General features: G+C 29.2%; 1 protein-coding gene across 2 annotated transcripts; it reads right to left on the bottom strand.

The window, feature by feature from the left end:
* Positions 1-1,001: 1,001 nt before the first annotated feature.
* Positions 1,002-12,386, bottom strand: LOC141451035 (uncharacterized). 2 transcript variants are annotated; one of them, XM_074122050.1, is made up of 11 exons: positions 12,158-12,386; positions 11,943-12,008; positions 7,843-8,013; positions 6,938-7,064; positions 6,179-6,238; positions 4,853-4,929; positions 4,427-4,469; positions 3,948-4,031; positions 3,742-3,840; positions 3,398-3,496; positions 1,002-1,160 (listed from the first exon to the last, which is right to left on the bottom strand). In XM_074122050.1, exons 1-11 carry the CDS (start codon positions 12,235-12,237, stop codon positions 1,044-1,046), a joined length of 1,023 nt encoding a protein of 340 aa, XP_073978151.1. In that variant the 5' UTR covers positions 12,238-12,386; the 3' UTR covers positions 1,002-1,043. The 2 variants fall into 2 exon arrangements, with proteins under 2 accessions (XP_073978151.1, XP_073978152.1); XM_074122051.1 differs by lacking the exon at positions 6,179-6,238.
* Between the last annotated feature and the right edge of the window lie 468 nt (positions 12,387-12,854).

The raw sequence follows: 12,854 nt of genomic DNA, 5'->3' as shown, positions 1-12,854 counted from the left end.
ATAAGGTAACGATAAAAAAAAAATTAATTAAGGTGAATTATAATTTTCTTATGATAATTTTTATCCGACAATACACAGTAAAAAATATAAAAAACCATTTTGATTCTTAATTTTATTAAATGTAAATTTTAAAATAAAAGTACATTTCTAGATTCAGAAATAACAGAGAACAAAATTGCAATACAAAAATCTCACTCTTAAATAATCAGAGAAGGGTTTCTACTTCTATAATGCATTTAATTAATTAATTAAGCTAAAGACTTTTCGGGTTTATTCTGCTAGATTTTCGAATATAAATTGATAAGAATTAGAAAATTACAAGACTACGAACGTCTTTTTTTCTTTTTTTTTAACAAGACACTTCCAGAGACGGTTCCAATGCAATTAAATTCAATTCTTTTTCTGAAATTAGCGGATAAATCAGTCAGATTCCATTTTAATGTTCTGTAATATCTTCACTTTTTTTTACAAAATCTCCAAGTTTTGTTCCCACTATTTTCTATACTTCTTAATTTAGAATGCTACATAATTATTCAAAATAGAACTTATTGGAAAAACAATCTAAATTAAACAAGACAGTATTGCAGGTACTACTGTAGCATAAGTAATAGCCGTACTTTATTTTCTTTTTTTTTTTTAAACATTGGGAAGCAATAACTTTTTCTCTGATACCTTTTTAATAAGTAACAAAAGTTAAATCTTTATATATATAAAAAAAAAACGAAATAAAACAAATTTACTCTCACCATGAATTTCCCATAATTTTGTGACTAATTTTGTGCAAAAAAGAAAACCCTTGGTAAAAATAAAAGGCAAGACTTTTTTTTTCCTAAACAAATCAAATTCAGGATATAAATGATCGACCAAGAGTTAATTTTCGCACACTCATACCAACGTAATAATAATAAAATAAAAACAAAAAATTTCTATCACAATAATTTCAAGTTTCCCTTATCATCTAACGCTATATATATCTTAGAAGTTAAAATTGTTGATTAAACTTCTTAAAACTGAGAATTTATTTACATAAAAAAGCAATCAAATCACGTTTCTTCTGATAATTCCTCCATCCGACAATTAACTGCCATTTGTACAACTTCCAGATTTGGATAATCCAGCTCCTTAATTAGACAAAGCACCGCATTTAATACATTCGTTCTCTGAAATGAAAATTAATTTCCTCAGATCAAGAAAATGCAAATAATGGAGGTTTTTATTAACTAGTTAACAACTTTACTAAGTAGATTTATAATGTTTAAATTAATGATAATTTAACATTATAGATACAAGAAACTATTTATTCCCCGCAGGTCTATTATTTTCTGTTTTTTGTGTACATCTTTTTGACATTGGCTTTTCTCCATTAAACACTTATACCTGAATTTTGAAGACGATTACAACCTCATTCGCCCCTCACTCATGCAAATAATCACATTCGCCCCTTTAAGGGGTTATAGGCAGTCAGAGGCGCCAAAAAAGTCATTTTTTCAATTTTTTGGGGGGGAAAAACGTGTTTACTTTTTTATTCGGGAACTTTTGCGTCATATCAGTCTATGTTTAAAGAACTTATTGTAATTTTTTCGTTACAAATTAATAATAATTGTACTAATGGCGAATATTTTAATGCAACACGTCAAAAAAAATGCAACCCTCTCGTGGACATGATATCTTGAGACTGGATCATCTGAAATCAACATTTCGAAAAGATTTCGTTAGTAGATGACTTTATCTCGTACTTGACCGAAGGATTTAGAAAAAAATTGAATTTTTAATTTTTGGCACAACTTTAAAGTTTGATTCACGATTTTCACTAAAAAAATTGACCATTTTATGTTTGTAAAACAAGTTCTATTCATTGAAAAAAAAAAATCCTTCGTCCAAGTACGATTTTAATATGTGTAAAAGAAATACGTAAAATTTCAAAAAGATCGGTGCAGTAGATTTTGAGATATCGTGTCCACCGTCTTTGAAAATGTAGTTTTGAGAAAAACGCGTTTAAAGTTTTCAGCGGTTAAAGGTTTGCGAATAAAACCTGGATAATCTTTTTTTCAACTTACACAGTGTCATCGATTCCAGGCCCATAAAATAAGTCCTCCATGTCTTCTAAAATGTCCAAGTTTTTCGATTTCTGCTGTCTGCGTAGGATTCTTGCCTATCGCGTAGCAAGTTGAGCTCTGTGCTCAGCGATGGTAATTCGAACGGTCGGGGCTTGTAAACACTTTCACTCTTACAATTTTGCTCGGATCGACTTGAAATTTTAGGACAACATTCCTGAGATACTATACTTTAATATAAAGAAATTTAAAAAAATCGATTTTTTCAAATTTCTGACTGCCTATAACCCCTTAATAAACTTAAATACTAGCTCTCAATTTTATGTAAGTATATCTCTTTATAATGGAACAGTACTAGCTATTACTGCCATAAAAAAGTAAGTAGTGTAATGCTTATTTTTTAAGGTTACGTCCAATGCCAATTAGGTGTCGTGGGTGGAGGCGAATAGTAAATAATATACTTCATTATATAGTTCTCATATTAAAAAATCCAAGGCCTAGTCTGGGAATCGAACCTAGCACCAAAATACACACTACTTTACGGGCCTCGCCTCTAACCGCTCGGCTACTGTGGCGCCTAATTCTTTATAGGTAATAGGCAGATATCTCCATAATTCCTGTCAACCCTAAAGAGAAACTTCCAGGCACAAAATTTAATTTTACATGCTTCGATTGGCTTGGAAATGTTAAATATTGAAATTTACTGTTTCATATTATATTCTTATAACATATCAGAAGTTTTAGACCAAGACGATAACACAATTTTAAGTAAATTTTTTTCACAATATAATGTAAAATATATTGCCTTACACAACTTCAAACATGTAATAAGTATTTTTAGTATTTACAACGGACTTTTAAGAGAATCCAATGTTAAAAAACATCTGATAAAAAAATCTTTTTCATAAAAAAAAAAGCGATAGTTCCATCACTGAGGCCCCGTTATGAAAAGCTTAAAAGAAATCGTAATATTTATTATTATTATTATTCAAGACGCCCTACGGCATAGAACCTAGTCTACGATTGATCTTTAGAGTTTCTGCAATTTTAGTTAACTAATCAGACATTTGATCCAAAATATTCGAAATCAAGGAACACTGAAATGTGTATTTCCACTGAAACTTGAAGTTTGACATGACTGCAACACTCAGGGAGCCCAATAAAGCAAAACTAAATTTGGCAAATAAAAATGTAAGGATATGTAAGCTGAAATTTTAAGTGAGTAAGTAGGATATTACTAACCTTTTTTTAAAGTAGAATCCTTACAACTTTTTTACACTTCAATTAAAATTCCTAAAGTGCAGAGAAAGAAAAATAAAATTAAATAAAAACATGTTACATACTCTTTCATTTGGCCTTTTTTGCGCAGCCTGGACACAACAAGTGGACCCTTGACAACTTCTCTTTTTCCATTCATTGTTGTAAGCGAATTCACCATCCGTCTAAAATTAAAGTTGATTTCAGTTAAAATAAATTTATTTCATGATAACAAGTAATGTATTGAGGATCCGTTTCAATTATTACTATTACATTAGGAATGAGTTGTTACAATTCTTTACCTAGAAAACTATTGTATTGGCTGTCCAAAGGCGAAAATTAATTATCCAATAAATATGAGAACTGTACGAATAATATTTACATATTTACTTAAATAATGTACTTTTTTAATATACAGAACTATGAATACCGTGCGGCTCCTGGGGATAGTTGCACATTGTGGAGTTGCAAATAGTTGTGCCAAATGTGGTGATCTTTGGTTTGTATGGGTCTCCGGTTTTTCTTCATACTGAAAAATTAATTAAGCAAAAAATGTAAAAGTATGGCTACTTAATAATTTTTTGTTTAAAGATTTTATTTTATTTTTAATTTTTAAAATAAAAGGGGGAATCTTGCCTTATATGTCCTAGTTTGGATTTCAGATGGTTCAGTGGGCGGAATTTCTTCTTTGATTCCTTCGTTATAAACATTCTGTTCTTTCTAATTACAAACAAGCGAAAATGCACACTGAATGTCAGAAATACTATTTTACTACAAAGTAAAGTAATAATCTATTTTTTTCATGCGGGCTTTCCGTTCGATTACCAAATTAGGTGTGGTGGACCGGAGGCGACTAGCAAATATACTTTACTACGAAGTTCTCAAATTGAACAATAAATAAAATCCAAGGCCTTAGCCTTGCGGGCCTCGCCTCTAATCGCTAGGCTACCGTGGCGAAAAAAACCAAACAGGAAGATATTTGGAAAATAATTATAGAGTTATAAACTGACAAACCAACTATCTAAAATTAACTTAAGTAATTAACTACTTTTTTGTTTATTTCTATGCACAAAGTTACCAAATTTAAATTGAAAATTACTCTAAAACATTATTACCTCATAGGTATTATTTGGTACATATTCTCTTTCTCTCTGGTACCTGAAATAAAATATGTTCATCCATGTTAGAGGTAAAATTAAACTCCCACAAAATAATACACACGCAAAAATTATACAATAGAAAATGAAGACTGCTTATCAGAATTCCGATAAAAAAATTATTGATGTTACAAATGCTTAAATATTATACATACGCTAAAAATAATAATCAAGATAATAATGGAATAAATAAATAAATTTATGTAGGCATATTTTTAATAATATGCTTGTAAAGTTGTGGGTAGCATCCCCCATGGGTGGCCATCATGATCATACACTTTAATTTTGTATTTTATTTTATTTATAAAAAAAAGAGGTTTTTTTATTGTTATAGTGGGGTAGTGGAATCAAGCTTTAAAATCATTCATACATAAAAAAACTTACTGAATTTGAGGCTCAGGACTGTAATTATTTCTTTGTTGCTCTACGGGTGGCGGTGCTTCGGGGGACGGACACCTTTCCTGCAAAATTAAAGATAATTAATAAAAGATTTTTTTTTTTTTTTTAAATAAGAGCTTCAAATACCCATTTGTTACTTTAATATAAGTAATGAAAATGTTTTATTGGCTCACTTAAGTGTAAGCGAAAATCTTTTATTTAAGTCAAATCTTTTGGGCCACCTTGATCAATAAAATATAGAAATAGAAAATGAATGAAAATAATAATAATAATTGCGCGCATAATAAATATCTCACGTAAATAATAATGTACACCCAGACAAAAAGTGGGATGAAAGCATGAACCCTTCGCTACCTGGTGGGCGAAAGGAACCGACTCAGCTAAAAGTACCTTGACAACGCCTACCTACCACAATGTAGATCACACTTTTTACGTCATCTTATATTATTATTTAGTCGATATGATCAAATAAACGATCATATTTTGCCTGAAAGACACCTATCTAAAAAAAAAAATGTAAATAATTATCTCCTACTTTGTACAATAAAGTAATAACTGAAAAATGCACTCGAGTTATAAATTCATTAATGTTGATGTATTATTTACATTAATATTATGCAACAATGGTATGTTTGCAAATGTTTTGGGCATCATGTGCATTCTGCACATAACACATTCACAATCACCTAATGATTAAAGGTTGTCTATTAAAATACGTTAAGATGGCACATATCTATAATTACAAGATTTCATAATACATCATTCATCTTGCTTTCAGACTTCCCTCTCATCGATGAAACTAATTCGTGCGATAACACAAACAAAAGCACCCAAATAATTACTGTGACGCTGCCATGTGCAATGAGGAATATGACATTCAAATTGAATAGTGATGCTTGCAAAGCTCAGGTAATGCATAAGAGGTGAAGGGGATCGCTCTCATCAAAATCTCAAGCAGACGATTGTTTTTCCTCGTAGCTTACAAATACAGCGATTATTCTTATTTACAATATTTACACAAATTCAATCATTAAAATAAAAAATACTTCTGTCAGAAATGAGTACTTAAATTATATTTAAATGAACCGTTTAAATTAATTGTAACTAATACTATTTCACAAATAGATAATAGATATTAAAGTGAAATGGAAGCTATGAACTGAAAAAGTGCCCTCTAAACAAGCTAGTGAGGAGGCAAACAAAATGGGAGTAAAGATAAATGCAAAAGTAATAAATTTAAGCAACAAAATTTTGGGGAAAATAAAACGTAGAAAGTTTATGAAAATTTAGAAAAAAAGATGAAAAACCCACCTTTTTAACTTGTATGTAGTTTTTCTCATATTCCTCCTCATCGGAATCTGAATAGTATTCCTAAAAATTGAGCAGTGCATAGTTCATATACAAATCTAGAGTTGTAAGCTTGTACTTTCGCATGCAATATATACAAAAAAAATTAACTTTATTATTTAATGAGGGGCCGATTCTTGTTAAACTTTTCACTTTTGGTATTTTTTTTTTTTAAATTGCTTTGTTTGTTACAGGTCTTGAAAAATCTTATCTTTTTTTCTATTACTGCCACAAATATAATTGACTATTTTGTCGTATCAACACACCATAACAGGGCGACTTAAAAATAGACATTCTCTGCAACTAACATTTGTCCAATGTAGTATATAAATAAAAAAGAATTCGCACGACCTATAACCAACAAACCAAAAGAAATATTCATGTTTAATTTACTAAAATTTCTTGGTATTAAATTTTCCAATGTCTTATTGAATAAAGAATTAAGGATTATTTCATTTCTAAATAACTGATTCTTAAATGTTTAAAAATCATAAATATTTTTCACATTTCATTAAAAAAGGTCTCAAAGGGTGACTACTGTATAATTCACAGATTATAAACTTGATTTTGATTCACACACACGCATTCATAACAATATATAGATATAAATATGCCCTTCCAGACAAACTAAAACCAAAAGCTAAACTTTCCCCAAAAAAAACGTAATTGGTAAGACGAAAAGGTTACTTCACTCAAAAGCAAAATAATTAAATAAATAAATACCGCCATTTGATCCGGACGATACAATGTTTTTCCATAATTTTGAGCCTTTACCGTTTCACTATTTTCTATGATTACATTGTCAAGTTTTTCTAATTGAGGTAAAGCTTTTATAACAGCCAATCTGTACCTATAAACAAAACAAAATTTAATATGTATTATAAAAAATAACAACTTCAATTTATTATTAATAATAATAATAAAAAAAAAAAGACTGTGAAACACAATTGTAACTTCTTTTTTAACTTTATCTTTAGAAATGAACTGATTTTGAATTTTGAAAAATCTTCTATTCTTGCTTTCAGTAATGACTTGTTTATGAAGTACAAATACATAAAAAGGGAGATTTTCTACCATATAACTACACTTATCTGCATTAGAAACAGTTCTAGTTGCTTTTACAAGCTAATATTCCATTCTAATTTAAGCTAATGGAAATCCATTCGTATTATTCGAAATAGACAATGTTTTTTTACTTTCTATCCAGTATCCTGACACATTGCATAACAATCATTAACTTGCAATGTGAGGGCTCTGGTGCTTTGATACCAGAGACGATAATTCGCAAAATCAACTGGTTGGAAACATTGGAATTTGTACAAAAGGCGAGATTTTTTGCTATTATAACTACATATCCTCTCATCTTCACAAGATAAGTTAATTATCCTAAAAACGTTGATTGCAAATGCTAGATAACAGCATGAAATCTTTGGCAGGCTGAAACAGAGTTCATATAGGAAAAGCGAATAGAGAGTAAAACCCTGGGGACCTTATAAATTGGTGAGGTTGTACTAATAGGCATTTAGAAAGATGCTATAATGAGCTACTTTGGCTGCAGTGCCTAGGTTTTTCAAATTTTTCATAAAATAAATAATTAAATTAATTAAACTTTAAAACATGTACATTACCCATCATTATTAATTGTACAAGGATTTTCATCAAGCCAGACGCTCTTTAACTCATGTAAATCTTTTAAATAACAAACTTCATTCAAGTCTTTAATATTATTCTTTCTGACAAATAAGTCTTGAAGCCGCTTACAGTACTGGATATCCACTAATGTGTCTATATTGTTTACACTAAAAGTAATAAATAATTCATTGTTATCATAAATAAAAACAGAAAAGATAATGAAATCTTAATTTATTGATAAGTAATAATAATAAAAATTCATTAAGTAATACTAGGCGCAACGACCCTCCAAAAAAATAAAGGTACCTTTCCTTCAGAGTTAAAAATTTCTTTTCATCGTGATAAGTGAGAATAAATTTGTACAAATCTATTACTTTGTTAAATTTAAATGTGAAAAGAACACAGTGGGGCTCATTTCCACGCAAATCTCGTCATCAGATAAAATTCATTATGAAGTGTACCTTTGACTTCCAAAACATAACTTCTTGGAAGGCAAGATGTATCAAGTTTGAATGTTAGCCATTTTTTCCAATACAAAATAATAATAATAATAAAATAGAAAAGAATATGTATTTAAAAAAAATTGTGGAACTAATACATTTACAAAAATAAAAAGAAAAATACTTGTTCACGATGAAGGACAATACTTTTATTTTCTTATTGATTCTACGCTATTGATATAATAAAGGGAACATCCTCTAAATTTAGAATAGTCTAACAGTGCCAGGAACCAAGCAAGAACCAATTTAACTTCCACGTAATTTAAAGTATTATCAAGAAAAGGATTTTACTGGCTGGTGATTCCATATTACATAGCTATAAGCATAATATATTTGAATGTTTTTATTATTCAACAGTTTCTAAGTAGTATTTGTTAGATATGTTAAAACTAGATGTGGGAAGAACCTTGAGGAGACACCTACATACCTTTGTTATGTTTAACCATAAAGGAATCCCCCACATGAAAGTGGGTTATATCAGCGACTAAATAAAATCATTGTGTATATAATATATGTGTATGACTGTGTGTAAGCATTTAGTAAGACGAAAAAAAAATTGCTTTGTAAGTAAAGTAATCAGATGGGCTTAACGTCCAACTACCAAATTAGATAAAGAAATAAAATTATTTTCATTTATTATTGATTATTCATTTAAAATCGAATCCTGGCTGTTTTTGAATAATTAATTCAAAAGAGCATAAAACTGATAATAAAAAACGAAAACAAAGTAAAATTTTCGATCAATTGGTGATGAAAATTAATGATTTTAAAACCTTTTAAGGGTTTTATAACCTTCGCGAATAATATCAAGATAATTTCCATAAGCGCTGTCCATGTACTTGCTAATTATTCATAAAGCTTTATTTACTTTTTTGTGGCGCATCGATTGCTGGGGGCATTAGCGCCAGCTTTATTTATTAAGATTAAATGTACTTACTATTTCTCGAGTTATGTTTATCTTTTTAGCCCCCATTAGAGAAAATATTGCAAACATGCAGTTTTTGATTAGAAAATGTACGTTTAGAAAGCCTAAAGAACGAAAAAGTGTATCTCTTAATTATCAGGCGTATTTGTGAGCACGTACAAATACATTTATCAAACTTACTAAAATAAAGAAAATTGCGGAGAGTCATATTTGATATTAATTTCAACTAGGTACCGCGTACCAATAAGGTTTTTAGTTAAAAATTGTTTAACCGAAAATACTGACCTATTGATATAATTTCTCGTTTTTTTTTTTTTTTGTTTTTTTAGATTTTCCCGAAAATGGCTCCTACTAATTTTTTTTAAAAAAAACGAAGTGCCTGCATGTAAATTAATGATAACTTTTATTTGAAACATTTACTCTTTTTAAGGAATTTCGGGTGTGCGGGGATTGAAGTAGGGTTTAAGCTTCCTTCTAAATCAGTGTATGTCCACTTCTAATCGATGATTAAAACTAGAATTTGAACAAATTTGAGATCATAAAGGTGCTAATTTCCAGGAGTTATTTCAGTTTTCCGTGATTTTTTTTGAAAAATCACTTCAATTGATTTTCCTAAATTTCATATTTATTATTTATTCTGTTCTTTGGGTATCGGCTTTCACCATCGAGCCAGCTATATTTTATTAATTTATAAAAATTCTGTAATTTTTGAAAAAGTGATTAAGTCTATATTGCTGGATAAAATTATAATTTTAATCAGCGATAATTTTTGGTTGAAACCTTCTGGAGAAGGTATTTTTAGAAGGATTCCAAAAGAGTGAGCACTTTAACTTCCCCTAAGACAGTGATGGCGAACCTTTTGAGATCGGTATGTCAAAATTTTGAAAAATCGAAACATAATTTTCGTGGCGTGTCTTACATCACAAAAAAAAAAATAGTAATATTTATAATTTTTTTAAGTTAATTATTTGTTTAATGCCATTTAAAATACAAAAACCCAAATTATGAAACCAATTATATTTACATTAGGAGAATTTGTTTTACATAGTTCATTGATATTATTATTAATAACCAACTCTGGCCAATATGAGAGACAAATATTTGAATTATGAAATTTTTTATCTTTGAAGATGCGTGTCACCAAAAATGAGCTCGCGTGTCAGCACTGACACGCGTGTCATAGGTTCGCCATCACTGCCCTAAAGTATCACTGTAAAGTGACATTACAGCGAATAAAACTGCTTTAAATCTAATTTAAAATTGCTGGAAATAAATGCCAAATTCTGAGTTATCTTGATCGGAAGGTAAATATGTTTAAGGCGAATGAGGATTTGCTTTTTATTTATCATTCATTTCTACACAAGAACTTATGCTTTTTTTTATATGAAAACTGATCTGAGGGAAACGCTTCCTCTAGTCAGTTTATTGCCTGAAATTTTTAAATTTTATTAAAACAATTATAAATCAACGTGCGAAGCGAGATGAAAATTCATAAGAATGGATGTAAGGGAAATGGGTGTAAGGATTCACATAATATTTTTTCTTCAGAAATAAATAAATTTATTCCAATTAACAAAGAAAGAAAAAATCTAATTGCTGCGGGTTATAGGAGACTTATAATGCTCAGTTATATGTAAATTAACCCCTCAATACGATTAATAAAGATTATTAGGCAGTAAAATAGTACTCCTCTAAATATTTACGGATTAAATTACTTAATAATGGATAGAAAGGTAATCCACTATACTTTTAAGTTGTTTAAAATTACTTAAAATAGGGGACTGTTTCTTAAAAAGATAAAAAATAAACGACTAATCACGTAGTAAATTACTTTATATGGTTCTATTTTTCTATAAAAAAAAAAAATTACTGTTTTACTAGTACATTCTATTAAGTATCCTAGCATTAGAAAACCTTTATCCCAGAGTTAACTACAGTCTGTAAATGCTTAGACTAATTTCAATTTAAAACAGATCAACAAGGAACAATTGCAACACATGCATCAATAAATAAAAGTACATTAGGAGTTGGTAGATTCACTTATCTAAATTTAATTTTGTAACTTTCAAATAACGCAATAGTATTTTAAGGTCTTCTGCAAAGCATAGGTGGAAAATGCCTTCTGGCTTTTGTTTAAACAGTGATAAAGACGATCAAATTTTAACGTTTATGTCCCGTTATTATATGGCATAAATGTTTCCTATCTGGCACAACATTCATCATTGTATAAATATAATAAAACCATATTTATGAGTCAGACGTTGCGAAGCTAAGAATTAAAGAAAATTATTTTTGAAATAAATTAAAACAAAGATTGAAAGCACGCCTCTTAAGGTAAACAGATAACAGGATAAATTAAAAAATATTAAAAATCTAAACCTCACTCAATTAATGAAAGTGCTAAGATGAGGGAAATGACAACTGGCGCTAATGATCATCGCATACGATGCACCAAAAAAAGAACAAAAATGGATTTGTTTTTCAGCACTGAGTTGTCGCAAATATCAATAATACACTATTATGTCATAGTTCAAATTAATTGAAGTAAAAATTCAAAAGATGTTTGGATAGATGATATAGTGAAACTATAATTAATGTTTTAAAACTTTAAAAAAATATATATATACTCCATACATGCATTAAAAGTAATTGAGTAAATAAATACACTAACCTTAATGATAGAATCACCACATTTGTCATTTTTCTTAAAATACTGACATCTGATAATTGACTACCCCTGAAAATGATTTAAGATATATTTGTAACAGATGAACAGGAGAATTTATCACTCATCTTCATTTCTTAAATGATACGTTCAAGATAACTTTCAAATTCACTTTGATAAATATAGAAGAGGAAAGTTTGTCTACATTAAATAAAACTTACCAAAAATTTAATTTTGTTATGGCTCCTAAATTTGATTGCTTCGTTCTTACAATCACCATTTCTTCTGTTAGCATAACCATTATTACATTTAACAAAATTAACAAGGAAAACAATTAATTCAATCAAAACTAACGAAGTTATTTGTTTGTTATATATACATTAAATCAAAAACTACCACCATAACCATGGTTACTGACACAGAACCTACTGACGACACATTCTGTGATCTAATGTTAATGTGAATTGTGTGAAAGTAAATGTAGAATTGCCTTCTCCTTTAACAACTTATCGATACTACCGCTAGATCGATGTAGGATCTTCATTTCGATTATATAATTAATCGTAATCATTCATCATACAAAGGAAACATTAACGTTGAAATTGACGTGCAAAATCAGAGGCACTATTGAAAACCTTTAAAAAAATTGAATAAACTTCTTTTTTTGTTTTATAACTCAAGAATTACTTCTAAACACAAAAATTGTTGAGCATCCTCATAGTAGAATTGTCCATTATTTAAAGTAGATGTGCATACGGTCAATATTTAAAAAAAAATCTATCCGGGTCAAAGTGTCCCCCTCGGATTTGGCTTAGCCAACCATTTGGAGTAGGTGCAATCTGATAAGAGCAGAAAGTAGGTGTTTCATTTTCTCTATTAAAGCACTGAAACACTAAGGAAATCACAAATATCAGAAGA

Source organism: Rhodnius prolixus, unplaced genomic scaffold (assembly GCF_049639745.1).
Source record: "Rhodnius prolixus isolate KJV_2025 unplaced genomic scaffold, Rpr scaffold_8, whole genome shotgun sequence".
NCBI classification, from domain to species: Eukaryota; Metazoa; Arthropoda; class Insecta; order Hemiptera; family Reduviidae; genus Rhodnius; species Rhodnius prolixus.
This window is presented reverse-complemented; position numbering and strand designations above follow the sequence as displayed.